Here is a 23544-nt window from a genome sequence, read left to right as displayed (position 1 = left end):
TCCGGGAGTCCACGAAATCCTATTGACCCTCTGGCATTCCCTCGAGTTTGTCCCAACAAGCTGGTAGCAGAGGTATGGTTGGCTGCACCAGCCCAGCACCAAATGGCCTCCTTCACCGCCGAACCTGAGAGGCTGCAGGATCCTTGCCTATTTTGAGAAGACAGGAAAACGCGTGCCCGTTTACAGGTCGTCAGGAGCCCCTTGTGAATTATCCTGCCAGAAGTCAGTGAGTTGTCCAGGCAGACCAAGGCAGGGAGGCGAGCGCCTTGACGGGGAGCCGGCAGCCGAGCAGCGTTAGCACACCATGGAGCGTAAGTATTGATCCAGTCTATCAGCAATTGTCGGTATTGAGTATTGTGGAGTATTGGTTAGTATTGTTGAGTATTGTTGAAGTATTGTCTAGTAGTGTCAAAAGTGAGTAGGGACAGGAGCAGAGGTATAAGTCCCTTTTCTATGTTTACGGCACATTCAGTCTTAGGGGTAAAAGGTTCTGGTGAATAACCTAGACTATTGGCTCGAGGGCTTGGATGAGAAAAGTTATGTAAATAGCAGTATTCTTGTGGGTTGAGCGTTCTAGCTTGGGTCATAGATGACGGTATCCCTGTGAGGGTTAGCAAGGGAGCTGGCCTAGATTTCAGAAGGTGAGTCAATGGGTTAAGTCTCCTGGAGTGAGGCGTTTCTCATGCTAGGTGTCGCAGCGGTGCAGTTTTATCACAGGATAATATTGGTATGCTCTGCCTGGAGTGCAGGAAGACAGCTGTGGGGTTTTTGTGTGGTTTGGGAGTAACAGGCTATTACAGTGTTCGCGTGATACTTGATTTTGCCATGCTGTTCTGGTAGCTTGGTGACATCACCCTTAGGTTTGTACATTGGACACAGAGAGCTGAGGAGTGACAGTGAGGAGCTACCATTGGAAACTTGGGATTGGCAGGCGAGGTGAACCAGTGGCAGTGCGCGGAAGGCGCATGCGCAAGATTGTGGGTGTGCCTGAGGAGGCAGAAGCTGTGAAGGAGGGGCGGTGCGCGGAACACGCCTGATAAGTTGTAGAGCCAGAGAGGCTCGTAAAAACTGGAGAGTATTAGCACTACATTGTGTTTTTCCTTTAAACAGCGGACTCTCGAAACCCTCAACTTGAGGTCAGGTAAAAGGTATTGAGGTCTATCAAGGCAAGTGTGGGGGGGATACACCCCTTCAGCACCTGTGCAAGACACTTCCACTTTATAAGGAAAAGATCTGTAAATATAGCATAGAATGGTCCAAAGGTACTGAGGGTAAATTAACCAAACCATGGCCACCTTTTGGAAGATTCTCCAAAGATATGCAGCAATCACTATTGACACAGATACAGGGTACTTACAAGGGGAAGACATTGACGAAACGCATGCCCATATTTGAGTTATGGCGTATGTTCCAGGAGGGCAAGGGGGATGCTGTGAGGCGTCAGTGGATGCTAAACCAGCAGGAGGTGAAGGGCAAAGAGGCCCATCCCTCTGCACATCCCTGCACCGCTTCTCATGTAGCATCTGATGATACAGACGATGAACAGGAAATGTATCCAATGAGGGAACTAAGGGCAGCCAAGGGGTACTCAAATCCGACATATAAGCCACACCATACACAAGGGAGGCGAAACTGAAAGACGCAGGGCATCCAACTAGTGACCCTGGGGTGAGCAGCGAGGCACAACAGGGCACGAAGGAGGGGCTTGAAGGCATAAGCACAAATTATGCTAAATGTTGCCTGTACTTGTGTGGCGAGGCCTATTTGTTCTCTGTCTTGTAAACCCTGTCTGCTGGAGTATCGAATCATGGGCCTGGGTTTGTGCCAGCCCAACTTTCATGTTTATGTGTGTTTGCAGTGCAGTGTCTGCTGAGGGGCTTGGCCTGACTGTTTGTTGGTGGTGCAGTGTCTGCTATTGGAGCTTAACCTAGCCACGGGCTGTTCACGGTGTTGTACACTTGGGCACATTGTAGAGGGGTCTAGGAACTGTGCCTGTTGTTTTATGGGTGTTGGACATTCAATGGTTTACTAAGAGTGATACCTGTTTTCCCCTGATACGCCGGTTGGGACACCTGGTACCCTTTTGGGGAGGGGCTGTCAATGGTATTTTTGGTGTTTATGGGTTCCTGTTGGAGGTGGAGTTGTTGGTGTGTTGGTTATGTTTGATGGATATTGTTGTTGGAGAAGTGGCTGCAGTTGCAGTGCACTGTGTCTGTTGCAGGTGTGAAGAGAGGGTTTGTGGTTCATGATTGGTGGTCCGGGGTGTGAGAGATGGAGTTGCGGATGGGTCCCTTGTTAGTGTGTCCGGCTGCAGGGCCCGCATGCCTGGACCTAGTTTGTTTTTGGTTGGTTGCCTGTTGTTGTCTGCAGGTTTTGAGGGTTGTTGGTTGGTGGGAGCACTGTTCCTTGTTCCTACGGTGGAATATAGTGTAATTGAATCGGAGCTTTTGGCTTTGTGTTGGGGATCTTCAGTGTGAGCTCTTGTATTGATTTTAGGTCGCTATTTTAATATGGTTCCTGTGAGAAACCTGACGGTGTTGAAGAGGGATGGGGAAACCTACCCCTCCTCCCCCTGCTCCCCCTCCTATAAAATACATGACACGGAAGAAGTCCAAGAAAGGTGATAGAAGGAGCTCTCATGCTGGGAGCAGCATCCATGTGTGGGATCAAAATCTGCACGGCGAGGTACAAGAAAACAACAGAAGAGGCTATCGGAATGCAGATCCTGATGGACTTAAACATAGGGGAACAAAAGTCGAGATTGTTGCAAAATTGGGCAAGCTCAGATCAAGGATAGTGCAGTGTGCCCTCCCTATTTCCAACCGAATCCAAGTAGCTGGACAACCCGCACGATCCAAAGTACTATGAAGGAAAGTGGATCTGGTATAACTCTATGGAGTGTGCTGTTACATGCACTGGTCATTTGACAATCACACAAACTGTTATGGACACCTTGGAGGAATAACAAAGATATGGCAGCCCAGAGCAAAGAGACTGTCATATGAGGATGTGGTCAACAGGTCGAACCAGAAAGGGGACTGAAGAGGGATGGGGAAGCCTACCCTTCCTCCCCTCCTATAAAATACATGACACGGAAGAAGACCAGGAAACATTGCAACCACCCATTCTATTTTGGACGAATTCCCAACGCACCTATAGTTGACAAATATGTCGAGAGGCACCCCCTCAGCCAGCCCTACAGGCCAGGTGTGGTACAAATCTACCCCAGAGTGGACGAGGAGCCAGAGGCTGCAACCAAAGACACCTCAATCGACAGTATCAATTAAATCTCCAAGAATCCATGTTGTTGACGTTGTTAGAGGCACCATGACGTAGCAGCATTAGACACAAAGCATATGTGCCATCAGCACTCCGGGGCATAAACATGCACTCGAATACACAGAGAACATGAGCGTACAGTTCTATAGAAAGAGGACAAATGCATATGCATACTGTCATTGCTTTTATTATTTTGTTACTAGCCAAATGCAGCAAAGCAGAAACCGCAAGAAGCAAGAGATTCTGAGCAAAGCTTGCAGATGCTTACATGCGAATAACCTTATGGAACTGCAGGTGCACCTATGAGACCTGACAGAACCAATTGTGACTAACCTATGAAGAATATAGAATAGCAAGAACACTGTAGATGCTGCATTATGGTTTAGGAAAACTACAGCAGGCCACTGACCTCACAGCCAGAGCCGAGCTCAGCTGAATTCAGACTGAACAAAGAGCAAAACGTGTGAGACAGGACCCGCTGCCAAGGCAATACGATGACATTCCATTCCCTGAACAACATTAGCACTAGCTGCAATAAAGATGAATAATTCCTCATAAATCAGAGCTGCACAGCTCCAAATCATGGTTCCGAAAACGTGACCTGGCTGACGCAGACAATGGACAGAGACCAGTGCTGGGAGAAAGAGAGACAATCTCTTGCTTCCAGACCGAAGACTGCAACAAAGATGTTACAATGTGAGGCAAGTGTTGCACGGAGCAAACAAGGACTCTTATAGACTAAGGTGGTAAACACAAGTTACAATGCAGACACATAATATTTATTACCTTGAAAAGGTACACCAGGAGCTGAGAACCTTTTGCAGATCACAGGCCTGGGGACATCAGGTTTAGCCAATCACAGTTTAGTATCCTGGGGGTGGGTTGCAATGGATAAGAACCAATGGCAAGACCCTCACACTGCAACATAGTTATAGATAATGACTTGGGGATGGACCAGGCCAGCCACTTGACATGGGAGTGCCAGTAGAATAACACAAATAGGTGACCATATAGGTTATTAGGCTCCTGATGGCCAATCTAGTAGTCTGATAGGTTTTCTGGAGAAGGGCCTAGGTTGCAATATCACTGGAATGTCATTAGGGTATAAAAAAAGGTGTTGGGCCTTCCGGGAGTCCACGAAATCCTATTGACCCTCTGGCATTCCCTCGAGTTTGTCCCAACAAGCTGGTAGCAGAGGTATGGTTGGCTGCACCAGCCCAGCACCAAATGGCCTCCTTCACCGCCGAACCTGAGAGGCTGCAGGACCCTTGCCTATTTTGAGAAGACAGGAAAACGCGTGCCCGTTTACAGGTCGTCAGGAGCCCCTTGTGAATTATCCTGCCAGAAGTCAGTGAGTTGTCCAGGCAGACCAAGGCAGGGAGGCGAGCGCCTTGACGGGGAGCCGGCAGCCGAGCAGCGTTAGCACACCATGGAGCTTAAGTATTGATCCAGTCTATCAGCAATTGTCGGTGTGAGGGAGGGTATTGAGTATTGTGGAGTATTGGTTAGTATTGTTGAGTATTGTTGAAGTATTGTCTAGTAGTGTCAAAAGTGAGTAGGGACAGGAGCAGAGGTATAAGTCCCTTTTCTATGTTTACGGCACATTCAGTCTTAGGGGTAAAAGGTTCTGGTGAATAACCTAGACTATTGGCTCGAGGGCTTGGATGAGAAAAGTTATGTAAATAGCAGTATTCTTGTGGGTTGAGCGTTCTAGCTTGGGTCATAGATGACGGTACCCCTGTGAGGGTTAGCAAGGGAGCTGGCCTAGATTTCAGAAGGTGAGTCAATTGGTTAAGTCTCCTGGAGTGAGGCGTTTCTCATGCTAGGTGACGCAGCGGTGCAGTTTTATCACAGGATAATATTGGTATGCTCTGCCTGGAGTGCAGGAAGACAGCTGTGGGGTTTTTGTGTGGTTTGGGAGTAACAGGCTATTACAGTGTTCGCGTGATACTTGATTTTGCCATGCTGTGCTGGTAGCTTGGTGACATCACCCTTAGGTTTGTACATTGGACACAGAGAGCTGAAGAGTGACAGTGAGGAGCTACCATTGGAAACTTGGGATTGGCAGGCGAGGTGAACCAGTGGCAGTGCGCGGAAGGCGCATGCGCAAGATTGTGGGTGTGCCTGAGGAGGCAGAAACTGTGAAGGAGGGGCGGTGCGCGGAACACGCCTGATAAGTTGTAGAGCCAGAGAGGCTCGTAAAAACTGGAGAGTATTAGCACTACATTGTGTTTTTCCTTTAAACAGCGGACTCTCGAAACCCTCAACTTGAGGTCAGGTAAAAGGTATTGAGGTCTATCAAGGCAAGTGTGGGGGGGATACACCCCTTCAGCACCTGTGCAAGACACTTCCACTTTATAAGGAAAAGATCTGTAAATATAGCATAGAATGGTCCAAAGGTACTGAGGGTAAATTAACCAAACCTTGGCCACCTTTTGGAAGATTCTCCAAAGATATGCAGCAATCACTATTGACACAGATACAGGGTACTTACAAGGGGAAGACATTGACGAAACGCATGCCCATATTTGAGTTATGGCGTATGTTCCAGGAGGGCAAGGGGGATGCTGTGAGGCGTCAGCGGATGCTAAACCAGCAGGAGGTGAAGGGCAAAGAGGCCCATCCCTCTGCACCTCTCTGCACCGCTTCTCATGTAGCATCTGATGATACAGACGATGAACAGGAAATGTATCCAATGAGGGAACTAAGGGCAGCCAAGGGGTACTCAAATCCGACATATAAGCCACCACCATACACAAGGGAGGAGAAACTGAAAGACGCAGGGCATCCAACTAGTGACCCTGGGGTGAGCAGCTAGGCACAACAGGGCACGAAGGAGGGGCTTGAAGGCATAAGCACAAATTAATCAATAGCAGCGCAGGTACTTTTGAAGCTTCAAGGGAAGACAAATGGAGAAGCAAAGGGTGCGACCAAGGCGATAGAAAGCCTGAAGAGGAACATCAACACGATAGATTGGGCATAGATAATGGACAAGGAAGACAGAAGGAACAAGGTGAGGGAAGTGAGATTAGAGCACGAGGACAGAGAGAGAAGGAAAGAGGAGAAACTGGAACGGTGAGATAGGGAGTTGAGAAGGGAGGAAGGGAAGGAAAACCTGGAAAGGGAAGGGAAAGAAAGGATCGAGAGTGATCTCCAGGAACGGAAGAGGGCCGAGAGGGCGATAAGGGAGAAAAGGGAAAGAGAGATTGAAAAGCCAGAGAGACGGAGAGAGATAGCAGAGCAAGAAAAACGCAAGTTAGCTGAGAGGGAACAGAGCACGCAGGGAGGAAGACAAGCGAGCAATAAGGGCGGTGAAGACGCAGGTAGTACTGCATGGGGAGATGAATAGATTTGAGGAAAACGGACAAACAGAACCACATACCACAAACTCTCAGAACAGGAGCGCAAATGAAGGGGGTGGTGCAGGCCTAGGGGCCTGGGCAGGAGGAAATCAGGGGCGACTTGAGAGACATCGATCTCAGCATGAAGCCCAACACAGACTTGACATTGAGGAGACTGAGTTTCATGGATGATTTCTGCAGCAACATGGACACAGGGTCTGAAAACAAACGAGGACAAATACAGTGGGGACAAGAGGGGTGAGCAGTACCGATCACAGTCCATGGGAATGGGGACCGACAAAAGGGTGTCATGGGAGCTCAGGACACATACTCAGTGAGAAGGGAGAAGTGGCTCAGATGAGCATAGACAACAGGCAGACGGCTTTTGCACCTCGCATAGCACTTATATTAACAGACTGAGGTATCTCCCAGGATGAAGGAGAGAGAAGACAGCCATAGCTTGTTCAAGGGCACGACTGAGCACGGGGGCTTGGAAATGGATTCATGAGATGGAAAAGATGACAGTTGGCCATAGATTAGCAGTGGGTGACGTAAAGGGGCTGTTAGTATCGATATTAGGAGATGCAGCTGATGACATATGGAAGAGGGCGGGGTTCCCAGGGGTGACGACACAGAACACAAAACATGATGGGACACCGTTTGCAAACTGTAGGGTGGCAGTATGGCAAGCGTTATGGACACCATACCCAGACAAGTCAGACATTGGGGTGATTACGTCACGCAAGATGAGTGAAGAGGAAGATCCTGTGCAGTACATTGTGGAGATTCAAGAGCTTTGGCACCTCAAAGCCACCCGAGAGCCTTGGGATAAAACAGTAGCAATATTTCACCACACATTATTGCAGGGACTGCCAGAGCCAGTCCAGAAGAGTTTGAAGGAACTGGTAGGGATGGAAGTGAAAGGATGGCTAAAGATACAGCTCACAATAGTGCATCATTGTAGACTATGTCTAGAGAAGGTTAAGAAAAAAGTGGAAGACGGGAAGGCAGGTGAGGCGAAGCTAGTGCAGAAGAAGCTATCCAAGTATGCGATGGGAGGAAGGTTATAACCAGCCCCACCCTACAGACAGAGCAGCAGCCACAAAATCAACAGCCACAACAATTCACACTGCTCATGGGAGGAGGGTAAATGCGGAGGGGCATTCCACAGCAAGGGTTCCATGGAAGGGGAGGCCTACAATGTGGGCGTGGCTCAGGCCACAGATGAATCACAATAAAGGGTGGTTTTCAGGAGGGTTTCGGGGATATAGACAACAGGTGCAGCAGAATCCTGTGGACATTTCGGGGGTGTTTCCAGGGCAAGGAAGGGAGCCACCACAGTGCCGGTCCTGTGGGCAGCTAGGGCACATCTTGAGGTTATGTTGGTTTAGAGGGGCGCAACGAGTTGGGGAGAGCAGGGCCAGCACCCATATCAATGGGCCAAGATGATTATTATGCACAGGACCAGCAACCACAAGGGCAGATGCAGGGTACATATCAGCAAATTCCACAAGCACAAGCACCACCAGCACGGTGGAGGTACCACAGATCCCAGCACCAATACCTCAGTATTTACAAGCACCACAGATTAGAGGGAGCACACAACAACTAGCGCAGGTACAGAATGACAACGCACCAGCACACGTGGACACAGTGGCGACAGTACCCGTTCAATGACTAGGGGGAGTTACCATGGTAGGGAACAACCCCTTTACAGAAAATGGGTTTTCCATGTATCCACAATAGGACAGCCCCCAGACGAACTTGATGTGTCCCATCCTGTCGATCACACCCAACCCTGCAGAAGAACCTTGCACAGGGGTGGGGATAGGTGACAAAATATTTTCCTTTCTTGTTGACACCGGGGCGACTAGGTCATGCATTTACATTGTCTGGCGATGCCATGGACACTCAAGGATACTCAAGGATTCTCTAGGGCTCAGGAAGTGACTCCTTTTACTGATAATATCTCACTATCTATAGGAGATCACGATCTATCACTACCTTTACTCTACTCTCGACATACACCTGTAAACATACTGGGACGAGACATTATGAGCAGACTAACCATGACCCTTTCATTCACAAACAAAGGCATAGTGTGCTCAACACCAGGCATACACATTCTCAATGTGAGGCAGATTGTTCAAGCATATTGTGGACGCACGGTAAAGAGGGGGGTGCCAGTGGATCCAGAGATTTTTCAGTATGGGACTGTTGTTGCCATTGCATGGCTTCCAGGCATTGCAGGGAAAGTGTGGCGGGTTACAAAGGATTGCCCGTTCATGCCAGAAACACCATTGGATGAGCCAGAAGGAACAATAGTGCCCGTAGAAATACAGGCATTGGTGGCATGAGAGGATTGGATTGCAGTACTCGGGATGGATGACACAGGGCTAGCATGGAGAGCAATAATTGCAGTTGCAGAAGGGTGCAGGCTGACTACAGTGACAGACGAAGAACTATTAAAAGAAAAGAGAGAGGAACTGGAAATGGTGTTCAAAATGTGTCTAACGTACTGGTTGCAGATATACTACAGAGAGGTGCCACAGAGAATGGCGATGGTGCTGGAGGTGCCAACCTCATTCTGGGAGGAGGACATGGCCAAGGTACCCAGCAGTTTATGGACCACAAGTTCTTCTGACGTGGACTGTGCAAAGAGCATATGAGGAGTGAAGATTAAATTGAAAGCAGAAGCAATTTTGCCAAGATTAAAACAGTACTCCATTACAATGGAAGCGGATGAAGGCATTTATGAGACATCACAGTTCTGATTGAAAGAGGCATTCTGGTACCATCAGAATCCCCATGTAACACATCAGTGTACCCCATGCACAATGCAAACGGGGGGCATGGCATTTTGTTCAGGATTTAAGACCTCTTATTATTGTAGAAGCAGAATAGCCTCTATTTGCAAACCCAGCAACAATTTTGTACAGCATTCCGGCGGAAGCTGGCTGTTTCACTGTCATTGATTTGAAGAACGCATTTTTCTCAGTGCCACTACACCCAGACTCAGAAGACTTCACCAGCTGTATGTATTGAAATCAGAAGTGGAAGCAAACTTGTTTCCCACAAGGGTCCTGTGAGTCACCATCTATCTTTAACAGAGTGATACAAATGGACCTGAGCAATATACAGAGAGAAAGCGCAGTTTTACAGTATGTAGACATTTTAATTTGCAGTGACACAAAATATCAGTGTAGGAGAGATTTGGTACGCATGTTGTCAGTGTTATCTGACAAAGGGTACAAGGTGGGCAAGGCTAAGTTACAGTATTGCCTGAAGCAGGTGCTGTACATTGGACAGATGATGTCAAAGGAAGGCCGACAGATTGCCCCATGAAGGACAGAGGCAATATGCAAAACACCCAAGACCACGACAGTAAGGGAGATACAACAGTTCTTGGGGTTGTGTAATTACTGCAGAGCATGGGTCTTTGACTACTGCACATACACAAGGCCACTAATATGTGCCCTGAAGAGGCACAGAGGGGGACAAAGACACTGACATGGACCACAGAGATGACTGAGGCCTTTGAGGAACTGAAGGAAGCCATAAGCACTGCCCCAGTGTTAGGGACCCCAGACTACAAAAAGACATTCTTACTATTTTCACAAACTGACAGTGTAGTGATGAAGGCAGTGCTGACACAGAAGACAAGCATGGGCCATAAACCAATAGCGTACTACAGTGGACAACTTGACCCAGTAATGGGAGAACATTATCCATGCAATCAAGCTTTGGCAGCTGCAGCCTTCACAGTGGAGAAGTCATCAGCAGTAACAATGGGGTGTAATAGGGAGAATGCCCTTTTTGCGATACTGCACAAGCCCAAGTGCACACTAACCACACAGAGAGCATCAGGGTATGAGGTGATACTATCGAACGTAGGATTGAAGATAGTAAGATGCAAGACTATAAAAACAGTGACATTCTTGGCAGATGGTCTCCAGGTAGGAGAGTATGCACATGACTACACAAAGAACATAGAGATGTTCAGTGAGACATGCACGGTAGAGGAGGACACACTTGATTGGGGAGATGTGCTCTACATTGACGGTTCTTCGACAATTGACCAAACCGATGGGGTTAGAAGTACTGGGACTGCAGATGTAAGACTGAAGGAGGATGGGACAAGTGAGCTAGTTGCAAGTGTGTGGCTACCGTCCCATCATTCAGCATCAACTGCAGAACTAGTGGCTCTCATATTGGCACTGGAAAGCAGCATAGAGAAAGAAGTGACGATTTATTCTGACTCCACCCACATAACATCAACAGTGCACTTAGGACTGGTGCAATGGCTCAAGAGAGGGTTCAAGAGAGCATACAGAACCCCAGTGCAGCATACACTATTATTGGACAGACTGATCAAGGTGATTGTGCATCCATAAAAGGTAGCACTAGTGAAGTGACAGGCCCACACAAAAGGAGAAGGCCCTATCTCAAGAGGAAATGAAGCAGCAGACTTTGAAGCAAAATATGCAGCGTACTTTGGGCAATTGTAGGAACTGAGAGAGAGACAAAAGGCTCTGGGCGGGGTGAGGCACGTGGTGATGAAGGAAGGTTACAATGTATTACCAGAGACACCCATTATGGAGGTGCAGGGAGCTACGCCCAAAGAGGAGAAAGAGCTATGGGTGAAGAGAGGGTGCTCAATGTCTTCGACAGATGCCTTATGGCGACAGAACAACACAGGGAAAGTGGTCATGCCACTAGCTTTATTGAAGACATTATTAGCACAATTGCATTATCCAACACACACAGGGAAGGAGGACATTGCTACATGTATTGGAGACACATGGTTCTGTCCAAATTTGAATGAACATGGGGCTGATTTTGTGAGTAACTGCCTGACATGCCAGCAGTTTACAGCAGGGCATACTTTGAGAGTTGTGAGAGGAGCCATTCCAAAACCTGTAGGCCCATTTCTGCATCTCCACATGGATTAGATGGATATGATCCAAGTCTGCCAAGGATACCACTACATGATAGTGGTTGTCTACCCATTCGCTAGGTGGATCGAGGCCGGCTCGCTTTTCACATGCTGGTGCCCTTAGAGTGGCCAAGGTTTTGGTCAGGGAGGTTTTTCCGAGATGGGGTGTGTGTGAGGTCCTGTGGTCTGACAATAGCCCTCACTTCACCAACCAACTGTTTCAGCACATCACAACCCTGCTAGGCATCCAGCATAAGTTTGCCTGTGCCTACCATCCGCAAGCAAATGTAATGTGTGAGAACGTGAATGGGCTCCTAAAGGAGTACATATCCAAAACTCAGCAGTGCACCAAGAAAAATTGGTTGCGCTGCCTACCCATTTTCTTGCTTGAATTGCGCAATAAGCCTGGGTCCAACCACCTTTTAGCACGACATGAGGTGGTGACAGGACGGTGCATGCATCTTCCGCTTGCTCTTCCCACAAGAGCACTGAAGGACTGTGAGAGTAGTGCAGATGTGTTAGGACGGGAAATGCATGAATGTATCACTTCTCAAGTTGTTAGTGCTTCTTTTATATCTCACCAGATACAGCAAATCCAGGGGGGCCCAGAAGATGGAGTAGAGACCAACTGCAACGACGCACCACAAGACTGTGAACAGAACCACCCTGTGAAAGTGGGTGATATCATTCTCTTGCGCATTTTTATAAGGCGCTGGAATGCTCCTAGATTTACTGGACCCCATGTGGTCCAGTAAATCTAGGAGGCAAAACCGTGCTATTAAGCTAGTAGGCAAAACCGTGTGGAATCACCTGCAGGACATCAAGCCCTACAAAGCAGTGGCCTCACCTGGCAACAAGGTTCCCATGACCAACAGGGTCAACGTTCAGCACCGGGATGAACTACAAGCGTGCAGACCTCATTAGATTATGGACACACAGACATCCCATGGTCACACGATCCCAAGTAGCCAAAGTGGTGACTGGAATACTTGTATGAATCGATTAAGGTTACACTGGGCCTCATTACGAGTAGAGCGGTAAGGGATACCGGGCACCGGTAAGGAGACCGGTGCCGGTAATCCCTTACCACCCTACTACGAGTTCCCTTAGCGGGTCCCTCCTTTAACGCCTGGTCTGACCAGATGTTATGGACGGGACCCGTTAAGGGAAATCAGAGCCAATAACGGTACCGCAAATTGCGGTACCGTTATTAGCTTCCTCCCCATTTCCATTGAGCCCTATGGGGGCTCAAATGGGAATGAGGAAAGATTTTTTCAATAGTGGCTTACTGGTCCCGCAAAGGTCGGACTACACCGATAAATCCCCATTGAACGAGACCGGTGCGGTACCGTTATAAGAGGCCGTCATGGCGCAAATAGCGCCATGACTACCTCCAATCTCGGAATGAGGCAGACTGTCTGTTATTTTCCCTTTCTGCATGCGCAGGTTCTACGTGAATGTAATGGGGATTGTACTATTTGTTTCTCCCATATTACCTTCCAGCTACCACCCAGAAGCTTTCTCTAACCAGTTTGTACACTATGTGCGGAGACCCAAAAGATTGAGAGTGCAATCCACTGGAGTATATTGCGCTGTCCTTGTAGAGTATTTGGCCCAAACCTACCCACAACTTGAGAACGGTGAACCCCCGGTGCTGGCCATATTTAGAGACCCCATAGAGTACCCTGTTGGTGCACACCTGTAAATACCGTACAAGTTATAGAGATTGAAAGGTATTTAGGTGCAGGGGAAGAATAATGACCTTGACATGAGGTCATAATACAAAAGTGAAAGAAAAGAAGTACCCTGTACACTTCAACGCCGAAAACAACAGCTGGCATATTAATACGAATTGAGAAATGAATTCAAACCAGGAAAATGTAACTGAACAAAAATGATTTAATACAATTAGATAAATCAAACAAATCTTCGAAAAGATCATTCATGTGGAGGCCAAACCATTCCAATCAAGTGCAACACATTTCGGGGGTACAACCCCTTCTTCAAGAGCAATACGTACTGTAAATTGAGATCATAACAAACTAATTATAAATCAGCAAAGATTGATGGCAAATGGTACACAATAATCATGGAATGTGAACTGGTATATCAAGAAAAATCACAGGCAATTATAAATCCACAGTGGTTACAATTGGTATGTTTGTGAACAAACCACCAGTGTCGCTATGGTGATACCTCAAACTGGGACTTGCTAGAAGTCAACCAGAGACACATGTCTGGTGTAAAATGGCACCCATGCCAGGAGTGCAGAAACTGAAGATAAAGGCCAGAAACCTACCTGGCCTTCATCTACTATGGCGTGCAATGTCAGCAAACACTGCAACTCTGTAAAAAGTACAATAAATGTAAATCTTATATCTAGTGGCTCAGATAGATGTAGAAAGAGTAGATGGGAATCAGTCCACTTACCCTTTACTCAGGAACGTGTCGATTCCCAACAAAGCGGAAAGTGCCGGCAGCACGAGAGAACAGTGATCGACTCTTCCGTTCAACCGTGTGGCCCCACACTGACTGTGGGACAAGGGCTGATATGTGTTTACCTGGCGGGAATAGGATAGCAATGTAAGTAGCTGGTCAAATAGGAGAAGGGCCATCTAAAGCTAGCTACGTGATGTTTAAATCACGATAAATCCAATCATGCAGCAGTGGAAAGTAAGTAAAGAAAAACAATGTAGCGTGGCTGTACCTGCTCGACTTGGTGTCTCTCTGGGTATCAAAATGTTATGGGCAGTGGAGAGCAAAGAACCATGATCGCTATTTTCAAATGTATGAATAGACGCTGCTACATGGTGAATATGCTGTCACATGAGGTACGCAGAACATAATCATAACGTGCTGCCAAGTAGTGGGGAAATGTACTCCCTTACTATAGTGGTGCTAGAGGCCATATTTGCACAGGACGGTAGCGTCCATCTTGAAAAATCTGAATGGTCAGGATTTGCTTCCCTCGGGACGCCATAAGTTACCTTCCTTTCATCCTACGAAGACCCCATTACTGTGAACACTGCAGGGATATTCCTGCTGTCCATCCACTCGTCTTCAGGACTACACACTTTAGACTTAAGGTTTTTTTTGTGCCTATCTGGCTTTTTCCCCTTTCTGGTTGCCTTGGGAGCAGGGTCACTGTCCTGCTTGTTCCTCAAGCAACCACAGTGGCGGCTTCCAGAGGCAGACTATATCTTCATTAAAAAAAGACTTCAAAAAGAAAAAGACACCAGCCATTAGCTCCAGCAGCTCAGGTGAGGAGTTGGGGGAGTGCTCTTCTGACAGCGATATTGACTTTTTGAAACTCCTAACACCTACCCAAGCTAAGATGGACACAGCAGAACAAGTGCAGGAACTTGTGGCTGCGGTCCAGAGCCTAACACTGGAGGTTCAGAACATGAAATCTGAAAATACTGTAATTCGTCAACTAGTGTCAACCAGAGACCATCATCCATCGGACTTACCACCCATGGCTCTTTCTTCAGGGAAATTCGATGGGTCCCCTGAAAAACTCAAAGAGTTCATGGAAGCTTGTATAGTACACTTCGCTTTCCGTGCCAGTGCCTGTGGCTCAGAACACACTCAAGTGGGTTTTATGATCTCCAACCTGGCAAGTAACACCCTTGCTTGGGCCGCCCCCCTGGTGAGCAGCAATAATCCAGTCTTACATGATTATAAAGCATTCCTGAACCTACTCAAGCAGACATTTGAACGTCCCAAGATCATGTATGGCACTTGTGAGGAGCTTCTCGATGTCCAACAAGGAACAGCAGATCTACTCTCCTACATTACCCATTTCAAAAGTCTGGCTGCTGAAGCCGGATGTCTGAACAGGCACAATTCATGATATTTCGGCGAGGGCTCAAAGAAGAGCTAAAGGATGAGCTTATGAGAATACCCCCGTCACCCACTTTCTCTGAGCTCATCTTGACTGTTCTGCAAATCAAATACTGCCTAGGAGAATGGAAGTCTGAAAGGAAGAAAGGCAGAGCCTGTACAATTCTCAAGTTCCTCCAACAGCTCGTTCTCTGACCACTCTCTGCCAAACAAAGGACAAACCTTTGCAGATCGAAACCATCAGAGCACCCCTCACTCCTGAAGAACAGAAACGTTGGAGGGATGCAGGACTTTGCATGCATTGCAGTTCTTCCAGCAATTCACTCCGAGACAGACTTGAAGTGCCTCCACAATGCCTGGGAAACAGGCGACCTCGGTCCTAGGAGGGACGGGTTAGCAAATTTCAACAAACAGTCCCTACGTCTCTGTGGCAATCCCCCCTTTGGAACACAAGGAGGATTCCCATCTCATGGTAGTGGCTATGCAGATACATATGAAGTCACGGAAGGTGGACACTCTCGCTCTCATTGAATGCGGCACAGCAGGAAACTTTACTGATACCTTATGGGCCAGTAAGGTGGGCATACATCGGGTGGAAATGGAAGAACACCAAAAGGTCAAAGGAGTGGATGGTACCCCGCTCAGCTCCGATCCCGTCACTCATATGACTGAACTCCTCCAAGTCACTATCCTGCAACAGACAGAAAGAATGGCCTTCGACATTATTCGCACAGCACACTTCCCTGTTATATTGGGAATAGCATGGGTGAGGGAACATAATCCGTCGATAGACTGGTCCAGCAACATACTGAGCTTCCACTCCTTTTGTAAGCAACACTGTCTTCCAGAAACACCGTTTGAAATGGTGACCACATTTCCTGCTTCTCCCTAGGAAACCTGCACGATTCACTGCATACCGCCTGATCTCAGAGAATTCGAGGAGGTTTTCGTCGACAAGGTCCCCTTGCTCTTCCACCTCACAGGCCAGAAGATTGTGCCATTGACCTGATGCCGGATGCCTTGATTCCATTTGGCTGCATGTTCTCTCTGTCCTTAATGGAAAAGAAGGCTTTGTGGGAATATCTTGACACGCATCTGGAAAATGGTCTCATCCAACCCTCCCGATCAACGGCGGGTGCATCCCTGTTCTTCATACCAAATGAGGGATTCCACAGAACTCTGGCCCTGTATTGACTACAGAGGACTCAATAAAGTCACCATCAGGGACCACTATCTGATGCCCCTTATTCCCAATATTCTCGAAGCCGTTCAGGGAGCCACAATCTTTTCCAAGTTGGACTTGAGGAGTGCGTACCACCTTCTACGGGTACGAGGAGGCGACAAATGTAAGACGCCCTTCAGAACACCATATGGCCACTTTGAATACCGAGTGATGCCCTTTGGGCTAGTCAACACCCCGGCCATAGTCCAACGTTTTATGGACTGTTTGTTTTCCGATTTACTCTTCCACACAGTCATCGTCTACCTGGGCGACATACTGGTTTTCTCTTCATCCACTCATGAACATTCACAACATCTCAGGGCTGTGTTGACATGCTTGCAAACCCATCATCTCCTCATCAAACCACAGAAATGTGTGTTCAGGGTTTCCACAGTATCCTACCTGTGGTACATCCTTTCCAGCAGTGATGATGGACAACAAGAATGTGTCGGCCATACTGAGTTGGCCGGCCCCTTCCACCGCCAAAGAAATCCAGAGATTCTTGGGCTTTACGAAGTTTTAGCGCACGTTCATACCTCATTTTTCCAATGTAGTACTACTCATTACTGGGCTCCTGAAGAAGGCCACCATGCCTTTTAAGTGGACCAAAGAAGATGAGAGGGCTCTGCAACACCTCAAGGAATTGTTCTCTTCTGCCCCTATACTGCGACAACCCGACCAGTCCAAGGTTTTCATAGTGGAAGCCAACGCATCTGCCAGAGCAGTCAGAGCTGTGTTACTTCAGGAACATGGAGGGGTCGAACACTCGGTGGGTTACCTGTCCAAAACACTGGGCCTCATTATGAGGCCGGCGGTAAGGGGTTAACGGCATGGTAAGGATGCTGGTGCTATTAACCCCCTACCGCCGCATTCCGAGGTCCCTTAGTGGGTCCCACTAAGGCCGGCTGATTTTACCAGCCGCCCTTAGCGGGAGCCGCTAAGGGACCAGGGAGCTAATAACCGGCCCGCAAATAGCAGCATATGGGGGCTCGAATGGGAATGGGGAATGGTTTTCAGAATGGGGACTTACCGGATCCTCCAAGGTTGGAATGACCCGGTAAGTCCCCATTCCGACTACCCAGACCCGGACATAACTTTGGAGGCATCCATGGTGCTAATAGCATAATGACCCCCACTGACCCCCTGTTCAAAGCAACTATTTTGTAATAGAGAGAGAGCTCTTGGCCATGAAGATAGCCTTTGAGTAATGGCAAAACCTTCTCCAGGGCAGTACCTACCTGTTTGTCATAAGAACAGACCACAATAACTTGAAGGTGTTACAACACATGGGGGGGTCATTCCGAGTATGGCGGTAGGGGGTTAAGGGCACCGGAAAGGATGCTGGTGCCGTTAACCACCTACCGCTGCATTCCGAGTTCACTTAGCGTGTCCCACCAGGGCCGGCTGGTTTTACCAGCCGCCCTTAGCGGGACCCGTTAAGGGACCATGGAGCTAATAATGGGCACGCTATTTGCGGGCCCATTATTAGCTCCTTCCCCATTCCCATTGAGCCCTATGGGGGATCAAATGGGACTGGGCAATGGTATTCGAAATGGGGACTTACCGGGTCTGCATAGGTAATGTCCCGGTAAGTCCCCATTCCAACTACCCAGACCCGGACCCGAGTATGGAGGCAGCAATGGTGCTAATAGCACCATGGCTACCTCCAAACTCGGAATGACCCCCATGGACTGTATTAATTCCTGTCAGGCCAGATGGGAAAATTTATTTTTCCAATACAATTTCGAAATCACCTATTTACCAGGTAGCCAGAACATTCTAGCGGATGCTCTCTCCCGCCGAGATTCCCCCGAATCCTCATCAGGGAATCAACCCGATGCTTTCTTCCCCAGAAATCGGATTATACTACAGGGTTCCACCTTCATGGAGGAAATTAAAGAGGCTACCGTCCACACCAGACTGTCAATCCCCAACAGGTTCTGTCCTCTTATGGAGAAAATGGAGGGTCTCGTATTCTTCAACCGAAGACTGTGCCTACCAGAACCAAGACTATGGGCCTCATTACGACCCTGGCATTAACCAATGGCGCTGTTAGCGCCATGGTTAACGCCGGTAACTTACCGAATCCGCCATGGTGAAATGGGGAATCACCACCCCATTCCAAGGTTGGCGGGGCGGTAATTCCCCATTTACCATTGGCCCTTCCCCATTCCCATTTTTGACCCGTAGGGCTCAATGGGAATGGGGAAGGCGGTAATTATGGTACCGCAAATTGTTAGTACCGTAATTACCTTCAAGGTCCCTTTGTGGGTCCCTACCTTAACGGCTGGTACAGACCAGCCGTTAAGGTCGGAGGCCGCAAAGGGACCTCGTAGTAAGGCGTTAAGGGGTTAACGGCGCCGTAACCTTTTACGGCGCCATTAACCCCTTAACGCCTGGGTCGTAATGAGGCCCTATGTCTCAAGGCCTTATCTTGATGTCATAACCACATGTCTGTCGGACATCGAGGAAACAAGGGTAATTTGGATCTTGTCACGCGCTCCTTCTATTGGCCGGGTATGGCATTGAACGTAGAAAAGTATACCAAAGCCTGTTTGGTGTGGTCTAGGAACAAGAACCGAACACAAAGACCCTTCGGTCTGCTTGAACAAGCCTCACCGCCATCCAGACCCTGGAGCCACATTTTCACTGACTTTACTGTGAAGCTTCCAGTTTCAGAGGGGTGTACGTGTATCATGGAAACAGTGGACACTTATACCTAGTTGGCTCATTTCTCCCATCTGCCTGGTCTTCTGTCGGCTTCAAACATGGCTGAGTTATTTATCCGAGACATCTATCACCTACACGGTCTTCCGGACAAGATTGTATCCGATAAAGGAAATCAGTTAACCTCTCGTTTTTGGAAAGCCTTATGTTCCTGACTAGATATTGAGAGAGCCCTGTCTTCAGGCTTTTACCCGCAAACTAAGGGCCAGACAGAGCATATCAACAGAACTTTGGAACAATACTTAAGATGTTACGCCAACTCTCAACAAAACAGCTGGGTCTCCATAATTTAGACAGCAGAGTTTGCGTACAACAACTCAGTGCACTCTGCGATAGGGATCAGTCCCTTCTATTGTACCTATGGGGTATGCCCTTGTGGCCTTCTCCCATTACTGTCTCAAACGGCAAACATACCGTCCATAGAATCCTCATTGATGAAGATCTCTGAGGCACTCCGAATCGCTAAGGATAATCATTTGGACTCTCGACTAACCAACAAGACCCAAGCGGACCGCTGGAGTTCTCCAGTACTCCAATGGGATATAGGCTCCAAAGTCTGGTTGTCCTCTAATACCTCCCTCGCAGGGTTTGCCCCTCTAAGCTCTCTCCCAGATATCTGGGTCTGTATGAGATCATAAACTGGATTAACCCTGTGGTTTATCGTCTCAGGTTGCCCAAGAGTCTTAGTAAGATCTATCCTGTTTTTCACTCCTCCCTCCTGTACCCGGCAGATACTAATGTGTCCCCTTGGCCCATTCACCGGGTTCCAACACAGTTGGCCAGCAGCACTGAGGGATACAAAGTCTCTCAGATTCGGGATTCCAGGTACCAGGGGGGACGTCTGGAATACTTAGTGCACTGGAAAGGCTACCCCGACTCAGAAGACTCTTGGGAACCCAAGTCCTTTGTGCTTGCACCTGATCTTCTTTTCAGGTTTCATCGCGACCCACCCGGGTATACCAGGGATTCCCTGGGTGGAAGGGGGAAAACTGTCATGCGACCCCTATCTTGGAGACTGTGGGATAGATGGCACTCTCTCTGCCATTGATTGTTGCACCATGCCGAGCTGGTGTGCGGCATGCTTGGGCGTGGTCTAGTCATTTCAAACATGGCTGCCGCCAGAGGTACTCCTCCCCTGGTCTCCCCGTGGGCTGTGCGTTTCAACACCCGAGAGTTACTCTCTCCTTTGGGTTCCTTCGCTCAAGTTTCCTCTTGGCTCTGTTGAGCCCAGCCATTTCCCCCTCGCTCTGCGCCCCTCTCTGTGGCTCCTCCTCTCTGTGGCTCCTCCTCACTCTCATTTCTCTCTTTCTTTGCCTCTCTCTCTCGCCTGCCTCCTGTCCCGCTCCCAGGAGCGGTTGCAGGCTCTCCCTTAATTACGCTCTTCTGGCATCACTGCCCTTCGTTTTTCTCCATTTTCTCTACCTTTCGCTCCGCACTTCCTCCGTGCTTCTCTGGCCTTGCTCTCTTTCGGGGGTTCTGTCTTCCCCCAAAGGGCCCCAACATCATGTCTCAGGGCTTCCCTTGCATTTGACTTCCCAACAGCACTTCGTGGCTCCTCCCTCTGGCCTCCCAGGTTTCTAAGGATGCTTCTTCTTGCCTTCACTACCAACAGGATTTGCTTCCCTGGGGATGCTGCAACTTACCTTCCTTTCATCCTCCGAAGACCACATTACTGGGAACACTGCTGGGATATTCCTGCTGTCCATCCACCCTTCTTCAGGACTACACACTTCAGACTTAAGTTTTTTTTGTGCCATCTTGGCTTTTTCCCCTTTCTGGTTGCCTCGGGAGCAGGGTCACTGTCCTGCTTGTTCCTCAAGCAACCACAGTGGCGGCTTCCCGAGGCAGACCATATCTTCATTAAAAAAAGACTTCAGAAAGAAAAAGACACCAGCCATTATATCCAGCAGCTCAGGTGAGGAGTTGGGGAAGTCCTCTTCTGACAGTGATATTGACACCATCTCACACCCACACACAGGTAAGAAGATTACTCTGAGAGATTTTGCTACCTGCCTCACATCCGGCGTTATATACGCATTTAAGTGTCCTTGGACGTTTGTATATTGGCCAGACCTCAAGACTAGTCAAAGAGAGGTGGACCAAACATAAATCAAATGTTAGATGCCAGCACCAAAAGTCACCAGTGGCAAGACATTTCAATCAACACAACCATACAGTGGCTCAAATGAAATTCCTTGTGCCAGAAGTTGTTATACGCCCATCTAGGGACTCAATGAGGATGTCTGCATTAATAATTTGATTTGATCTTATAAGCATGGATAACATTTATAGCAACTATGTGACTGAAAACGTATATCATATGCACTCATGTTTGGCTTTTTTGTCCATCACTATCAAATGCATTGTCAATGGTAGGATTACATGTGTGCACTACAGTCATATTGTGGTTTAACATACAGTGTAGAAACTATGTTGGATTTGTTCACCCGCTAATTACTGAAAAACATATTGATGTGAATATTGTTCAACTTGGCTTCGGGGTTTCATTTCTATACACATTTCTGTTTTCATCTATTTAGATGCACTGTGGATGATATAATCACAGATTTGAATTGTAGTGTTATCGTAGTGAAACACATATTGCAGCCACCACGGTGGATTGGTTCACCAGTGAATCTTTGTTAATTAAATTGATGTGAATTCTGTAAAATTAAGGCATTGGGTATCGAATGAACCAAATACCATTCTCGTGCTTTGTCTAATGTTTAGCACCTCGAAACCTTAATTATTTCACACAATATTCATAGCATCGTAAGACCATTCGTATGTTTTAAGATGGACGCTACCGTCCTGTACAAATATGGTCTCTAGCGCCACTATAGTGAGGGACTACATTATCGCACTACTAGCCAGCACGTTGAGGTAACGTTACGCGTCCCTCACGTGACTGCATATTCACAGTGTCTATTTATACATTTGAAAATAGCGGTCATGGTTCTTTGATCTCCACTGTCCATAAAATGTTGATACCCAGCGAAACACCAAGTCGCGCAGGTACAGCCACGCTACTTTGTTTTTCTTTACTTACTTTCTATCTCTGCATAATTGGATTTATCGTAATTTAAACATCGCCTAGCTACCTTTAGATGGCCCTTCTCCTATTTGACCAGCCACTTACATTGCTATCCTAATCCCACCAGGTACAGACACATCAGCCCTTGTCCCACTGTTGGTGTGGGCCACACAGTTGAACAGAACAGTCGATCACTGTTTTCTCGTGCCACTGGCATTTTCCGCTTTGTTGGGAATTGACATGCTCCTGAGGACAGGGTAAGCGGGCTGATTCCCATATACTCTTTCTACATCTATCTGAGCCACTAGATATAAGATGTACGTTTATTGTACTTTTCACAGAGTTGCAGGGTTTGCTGACACTGCGCGCCATAGTAGATGGAGGCCATCAATCTTTGCTGATTTATAATTAGTATGTTAGGATCTCAATTTACAGTACGTATAGCTCTTGAAGAAGGGTTTGTAACCCCCGAAACGGGTCAAGCTTGATTTGAATGGTTTGGCCTCCACGTGAATCATCTTTTGAAGATTTGTTTAATTTATCTAATTATATTAAACCATTTTGGTTCATTTACATTTTGCTGGTTTGAATTTCATTTCTCAATTCGTATTAAAATGTCAGCTGTTATTTTCAGCATTGAAGTGTGCCGGGGACGGGAGAGTTCATACTTTGGACTTCTTTTCTTTTATATTGAGAGACCCCTCAGTAAGAAAGGTCTGGAAGGAGATATTTGCCTTTGCTATAATTGATTATTTGGTCCGCAGGGCTTAAGGGCACTGACAACACTAACACAATAACACCTTTCTTTGCACATTTAAGGCGGGAAACTATATCACCAAGCTGCAAGAATCAAGCAGCGTAAGTGGAAATGAAAGAAACAGTAAAGAACATTATCGTTATATCATGTTTATTGATACCCAGTGGCTCGATGGGATTCATATTCTGGCAATTATATGTTGTTACTGTTACCGCTGCACCCTCTAATAACATTCCCCCGACCCCAGCAGTTGGGACGACCATGTCAGGTGGACGAGAGAACACTGCTGATAAGGTAAGGAGAGGTAAGCGCAGTATTGAGACAGACATGAAGGGAGTAGACATGTATCTCACTGAGACTGCTCGAATGTCTAACAACATGGCCCTCATTCCGAGGTTGGCGCTA

At 47.7% G+C, this 23544-nt stretch overlaps 1 protein-coding gene across 1 annotated transcript; it reads left to right on the top strand.

The window, feature by feature from the left end:
• The first annotated feature begins 14890 nt into the window (after nt 1-14890).
• LOC138501188 (protein LDOC1-like) lies at nt 14891-15409 on the top strand. Its single transcript, XM_069622372.1, has one exon. The coding sequence runs from the start codon at nt 14891-14893 to the stop codon at nt 15407-15409; it is 519 nt and encodes a 172-aa protein (XP_069478473.1).
• The last annotated feature ends 8135 nt before the right edge of the window (nt 15410-23544 follow it).

Source organism: Ambystoma mexicanum, chromosome 1p (genome assembly GCF_040938575.1).
Source record: "Ambystoma mexicanum isolate Mex_15411 chromosome 1p, UKY_AmexF1_1, whole genome shotgun sequence".
Taxonomy (NCBI): Eukaryota; Metazoa; Chordata; class Amphibia; order Caudata; family Ambystomatidae; genus Ambystoma; species Ambystoma mexicanum.
Note: the sequence above shows the minus strand (reverse complement) of the source record. Positions and strands in the feature narration are given on the sequence as shown.